Source organism: Meles meles, chromosome 2 (assembly GCF_922984935.1).
Source record: "Meles meles chromosome 2, mMelMel3.1 paternal haplotype, whole genome shotgun sequence".
NCBI classification, from domain to species: Eukaryota; Metazoa; Chordata; class Mammalia; order Carnivora; family Mustelidae; genus Meles; species Meles meles.
This window is the reverse complement of record NC_060067.1, coordinates 102,037,017-102,043,555: the sequence shown is the minus strand read 5'-3', so window position 1 is coordinate 102,043,555 and position 6,539 is coordinate 102,037,017. Positions and strand designations below refer to the sequence as shown.

At 42.2% G+C, this 6,539-nt stretch overlaps 1 protein-coding gene across 1 annotated transcript; it reads left to right on the top strand.

Moving 5' to 3' along the window:
- The first annotated feature begins 366 nt into the window (after nt 1–366).
- On the top strand, nt 367–5,122 carry RPL34 (ribosomal protein L34). The gene is made up of 5 exons (XM_045998396.1): nt 367–385; nt 1,769–1,842; nt 1,925–2,024; nt 2,294–2,397; nt 4,992–5,122. Exons 2-5 carry the CDS (start codon nt 1,778–1,780, stop codon nt 5,074–5,076), a joined length of 354 nt encoding a protein of 117 aa, XP_045854352.1. The 5' UTR covers nt 367–385; nt 1,769–1,777; the 3' UTR covers nt 5,077–5,122.
- Nucleotides 5,123–6,539: the final 1,417 nt, after the last annotated feature.

The window sequence follows — 6,539 nt, the reverse complement described above, 5'->3', positions numbered from 1 at the left end:
AAATCCTCAACTAACTACAAAGCCGGCGTTCTTTAGGTTCAATGCGTCGCCGTGTCCCTCAGAATGAAAAAAGTTGACTTTGTCCCACCTCTGCCCTTTGCACCTCCTTCTGTTATTTGCATTTGTTTCTCCAGCGATTCCCCGGAAGAGCTTTGTGTGGCGAAGTTGCGGACTGCTACAGTGCAGGCCCGCAGGCAAGGGTGGCTCGTCAGTTGCCGTACAACATGGCAGCTCTATGCATCTCCCTCCCACTGAGGGGCGCTGGGTGGCATCCGTACACCAAGGCGGCGCTGGTTCTGACGTAACTTCCCGTCCGACGCGGTCAGAGTTAACCTTTAAACTTGCAAGCGCTTCCGTTTTCCTCTTCCGGGGACGCCGTCCGTAGGTATGGCTGTTTTTTCCTTCTCAGTACCCTTGGTCCTTTTACAATCGGCTGCCATCGGGGGAGTTGGGGGAGCCAGGATCTCTCAGGCTTAGCCCTTTGAACTGGCGTGGGGTTAAAGGTTCAGGAGGAAGGCTGGTGGTGAGCAGGTCCCGGCTTTTTAGCTTCAGACAGCCATCCATCCGGACCTCCCTTCCCTAGCCGGGAGTACCCGGAGCTCACCGCTCGGGCCTTTGCCGGGTTAGAAGTCGCGTTTGGAGACCTACGAGTTGTCATCCGGCAGGTTGAGACTGCGACATCGCAGAACATTTTATATCTTACATACACACATTTTATCATTGGGCCTGCATATGTGTTTAGGCTTTGGGATGGCGGACGACCAGTATGTCCGGGTCGTTATTTCAGAATGTTTTCATTTCCAAGGCCAGTACCAAGGGAGATAAAAAATGTTAAGAGGGAGTATTCTGTCTTGGTTTTGGAGCTGTAAACGGAATGGTGGCTGTTTGGATCTCCCGCATCGGCCTTTGGTGTCAACCGTTTGTTTTGGTATAATGTTAGGAGCTTATACCAACAAATGAAGGTGGTTTTCTTTTGCATCGCATGTGATGTAGTGATTGCGAAGTTTGGGGTTAAAAAATGAGGATTCAAATCTTGTTTACGTTTTCATGTTACTTTGAGTGGTTAACTGAAAAACGGTTCCTGTGCGTACTTGCATATCCGATTTGCTAAGTGACCTCATTCAGTGTTATTTTCTGTTGGTAAATGAGAAAAAAAAAAGAAGCTGTAATTCAAAGACACTTTGATACCAAAATAAGTATTAGTTGGCGCTTGACTTGTCCCACATGCTACTTTGGGCCAAGACACTGAGCGCTGAGCATCTTTTATAGGACAGGCACTCCAGTAGGCTGAGCAGGTTTGCTTCTGTCATTTAATCTTAATGACAGCCATGTGAACTCGGTAAAAATCTGTTTTAGAGACAAGGAGGCTGGGTAGCCCCTTGTGCAGTATTCCAGTGGATGTCATGAGGGTATAACTTAAATATTCAGGTGCAGTTTTCCCTTAAAAACTGTTGTAAACTTGCCTGTTAGTAACACTTACCTGGACACCACGCCAAACAGAATCAGATTTGCTGAGACATAAGTCTGGCAGATTTTAATCAAGTGCCATCATTGATTACTATCAGGAAAACAAACATGGGCCTCCTAGCATTCTTACCAATCACTTTTAAATATAAGTAGTTTTAAAGTACGGAGTTCTTTTCATAAGGTACTTTAAGGATTACTGTATATAAGAATATGTATGTGGAATGTATGAATTATGTGATGCCGTTTTGTTTTGAGGTTTGAATTATTTCCACAATTCAGTTTTATTCCATTCTTAATTCAGGCATTCAGAATGGTCCAGCGTTTGACCTACCGTCGTAGGCTGTCCTACAATACAGCCTCTAATAAAACTAGGCTGTAAGTATTTCTGAAATTCAAAATACATATTGTTGTTTACTCTGCAGAATGCTGAGCTTTTCTCTATTCTCTCACTTCCTAGGTCCCGAACCCCGGGTAATAGAATCGTTTACCTTTATACCAAGAAGGTTGGGAAAGCACCAAAATCTGCATGTGGCGTGTGCCCAGGCCGACTTCGAGGAGTAAGTGATCCTTCTGCTATGAATAACAAGAGCTAGTGAGCATTAATACCTTGGTACGAGAATGAGTGAAGGAGAAGGTTGAGAAGTACTAATTATCCACAATCCAAGTCTGTCAAGAACATAGATTTTTAAAGCCTAAATGACAGATGCAGTGAAATGCCTTTCGGATAAATGAGTATACCATTTCCTTCTGACCTAGCCGGCCCACATGTCAAATCCAGGACAGTTTCTGTTAAACCATCAAAATAATCTCAGCGTTGACTTTGCAGGTTCGTGCTGTGAGACCTAAAGTGCTTATGAGGTTGTCTAAAACGAAAAAACATGTCAGCAGGGCCTACGGTGGTTCCATGTGTGCCAAGTGTGTTCGTGACAGGTAAATATAACCCTTAAATCCCGTGGACTTTCTTAAACTTGTGTGTGCATGTGTCTGTTCCATTGCATGCTAATCATAGAAGACTAGTGAGCTTTAAATGAAAGTTGCATATTTTGGAATCCTTCCTAGACTAGGGATAATTGGTGTTCTACAAACAAATAATGCTGGTTCAAACTAATTCTCTTGAGATTTCGGGGCATTCTTAGGCTAGATGTAGAAATTAAATTGACCTTGGTTTTGTGGGGGAGGCAAGTAAGAAACTAGTTAATTTGTAGGTCACTCAGGTAGTTGGAGAGTGGAAGGTCTTAAAAGTGTAGGAACAAAATAACGATGTGGGGCACCTGGGTGGCTCAGTGGGTTAAAGCCTCTGCCTTTGGTTCCGGTCATGATCTCAGGGTCTTGGGATTGAGCCCCACATCCAGCTTTCTGCTCAGTAGGAAGCCTACCTGCTTCTCTCTCCTTCTCTGCCTGCCTCTCTGCCTACTTCTGATCTCTTATCTGTCAAATAAGTAAATCTTTTTAAAGATTTAAAGTACATCTTTTAAAAAAACAAAATAACTAGATGTAGTTCTAGTGTGGCTGGAGCAGTGTTGTGGGAGGTAATAGATAAGAGAGATACAAGTCAAAAGTCAGGAAGACCCTTACAAGACAAATTTTTAGCTTGATCCTTAAACATGGAGGGATTGATGGGTTTCGAGCAGGGCCTTTGGTGGGCCAGAATCTAAACCTACAGCAGAATGAATAGTAACCATATTCCTTCAACAAAAGATGAGTGCTTGAAACAGTTCAGTTCCTCTTCATGAAGGCTGAGGCACTGGCACCTGCATTAAGACCTAAAGACTGGGTGGAGAGGGTTATAAGAGATGAGAGTGTTCGAGATAGAGGACAGGACAGGCTAAGTGAAAGAACTGGTAGTGGCCTAGGTAGGAGTGGACACAGTGGAGTCTGTGATGGTAACATATACTGGGTGTTTCGATGATAAACATTGTCACAAGTCCATCTGTGATGGGTTTCTGTTCTACTTTTGTGAAGAAACCAAGGCTTGTTTAAATTCACATAGCCGCTAAGGGACAGCACTGGGATTCATTCTAGTTTTTGAGGCCCTTGCTTTTAACTTCACTGATTTTATAAACATGAATTGCCTCCAGAGACTAAGCAGAAGAATTTGTGAGGTAAGTTGGTCTTCACAAGTTAAGGAGCTGGTTCATTAAGTGGTTCATTAAGCTCTAATTTATTCAGTTCTATAAAATGGTTAAAGTAAGTTTCTAAACCAAATCTGGCACCAAACTTGGCAAGCTCACTCTGCCTTTCAGGAGTTAATTTGTAGGGGGATGGTAAGGCATGTTATAGTAATACAAATAGAAAATTAATGTAACTTGCATGAAATACAGGAAAGCTGAACTATGAAGTTTTAAGGAGATAGTTACCTTCAAGTTGCTGGGACTCTGGGATTGGTATTTGAATGATAGGTAAATGTTGCCCAAGAGGTTGAAAGGGCATTGTTGGCAAGGAATGTAAAGGAATGAGAAATGAGATTGAAAAGGTATATTGAAGATGAGAGGGTCATGAGTTAGTTTTAAGCGAAAGGGTTTGGCTTTTTACCAGTGTTTGGTTCCCAGACTTCGCTAAACATAATCATGGGCACATTATTAAAAATGGAATTTACAGACCCTAGCTCTTAGAGATTTGGGTGTAGGTCTACTGGTAGTCTATAGGTTAGTGTTAGGTATGACTCTGAGAGGAGTCTGGTCTTTGAGTAAGTTCAGGGAATGAGTCCAAAATCCCAGGAATTTTAGGCAGGCTTCTAAGATAAACAGGGGTACGAATAAAGAGCATAGGTGGGACAGGGTTTTTTGGGGGAATTTGTTTCCTCTCTTTTAACAAATGGTAGTGAGAACCAGCTGTTTGTCAGGTCCTATGCACTGTAATAAAAGTGATTAATAAAAAGTACTCTCTAAATGGAGGTTCAAAGTACAGAAATTACATCTCTTTCCCGAGTTTCATCTTCATAAAGTCTTGTGAAATGGGTATGAACTTACTGCTGTACCTTACGACAGAGAAGGTAACTTGCCCAAGATCACATAGCTAGTAAGTCGCGGAGGTGGCCTCATTCAAGATGTAGAATCTTCACACTTGAGAAATTGCCTCTTGCTAATACTTTTTAACCCACCATTTTGATTCTGCACACATAATTCCTTCATGACTCAGAAGAGGACAGGTACAATCAGCATAAAATTGAGGGATTATTCTGCTTTATTTTTTTTTTTTTAAGATTTTTATTTATTTGACAGAGAGAGATCACAAGTAGGCAGAGAGGCAGGCAGAGAGAGAGAGAGGGAAGCAGGCTCCGTGCTGAGCAGAGAGCCCGATGCGGGACTCGATCCCAGGACCCTGAGATCATGACCTGAGCCGGAGGCAGCGGCTTAACCCACTGAGCCACCCAGGTGCCCGATTATCCTGCTTTAAATGCCGGCGCAGGAAGGAGACCTTCAGCTAAACGGGTCTGCCCATCTAATTTCAGCTCCTGAATGTTTTAGTCTGTACTTGTAGGTTTTGTTTACTTATAAGTATTCATTTAATATTTTTCTTTCTAGGATCAAGCGTGCTTTCCTTATCGAGGAGCAGAAAATCGTTGTGAAAGTGTTGAAGGCACAAGCACAGAGTCAGAAAGCTAAATAAAAAAAAATGAAGCTGTTTTGAGTAATAAAAAAATCAAAAGGCCTGATCTGTTCTTGCTGTTGTAATTTGTTAGTATACCCATTTCTATGGTGGCTGGGGATTTCATTATTTTTAGGTGATTGCTTTTTCTGAAACACAGGAAATGGAGGTCAGTGATAGAAGTTTTTGATGGCAGCTCTGAACACAGACTACCTGGTGAGTTGGACTAAGGTTCAGCAAGATGAGTAGGTTAAGAAATTTGAGAAAACTAAAGCATTAAAGTTACATACTTTTCAAAGAATGTATTTATTAAATGGTTTAACATTTTTAAAATTTGAAACATTCTCACTTCCATAAAACGTCTTTGCAGATAATTTGAAAAGTATGGAAAAAACCGAGTGAAAACAATGCCCTTTTATTTCAGTATATAGGTTACCATTTAACCATTCGATGTTTTCCCATTTTGTTTTCTAGGCATAGAATTTAAATCAAAGTTGGAGGGATACTATATAAATTTTCAACCCACTTTACGGAAAAATATTTCAATGGCTGCATCTGCCATCAAATCTACGTGCCACAATTGACTCCCTTTCCTTTGAACATTTAGATGATTTTCAGTTTTTCTTTTTTAATACTCGTGAGCATTCTTACATATTTGATCATTTCATTTATGGTGATTGTTTTTAAATTCATAAGCTGGCACTGAAGTATGGTACATATAAAGTTTTAGTTTCTAGGGTTGCAATAGTGCTTCCTAAGTGTCTTAGTCTGCTCAGGCTGCTGTAACTAATTACCACAGTCTGAGGGACTTAAACTACAAACATATCTTGTAGTGCTAGACTGATAGGGCTAAGATCAGAGTGCTGGCGGATTCAGTTCTTAGTGGGGGGTCTCTTACAAGGGTGCTGATGCCGTTACGAGGGCTTCACCTTCAAGATTAATTACCTCCCGGGGCGCCTGGGTGGCTCAGCGGGTTAAAGCCTCTGCCTTCAGCTCAGGTCATGATTCCGAGGTGCTGGGATCGAGCCCCGCATCGGGCTCTCTGCTTAGCTGGGAGCCTGCTTCCTCTTCTCTCTCTGCCTGCCTCTCTGCCTACTTGTAATCTCTATCTGTCAAATAAATAAATCTTAAAAAAAAAAAAAAATTAATTACCTCCCAAAGGCCCCCTGCTACTTATACCATCACATTGGGGAGTAGGGTTTCCACTTGGGAATTTTGAGGGGGACACAGACATGCTAATTCCATAACATTAACAGTTATGAGATGTTCCTGATTGGTGACCTATTTCTTCAACTGTGTTCGTTGAGCCACTGAAGTTCTTGACCACAAGCTATCCTTCAGCTGCCCTTTGCTTATGCCTCTCCTCACCACCCGCCCATCCCCGCCGACACTGTGCAGTCCAGCTTCCTCCTCCCATCCCTGCACTCAGAGCAGTGCCGAATTCATCCTGTAGTGTATAGATCAAGAAGGACGTAGATGGGTGT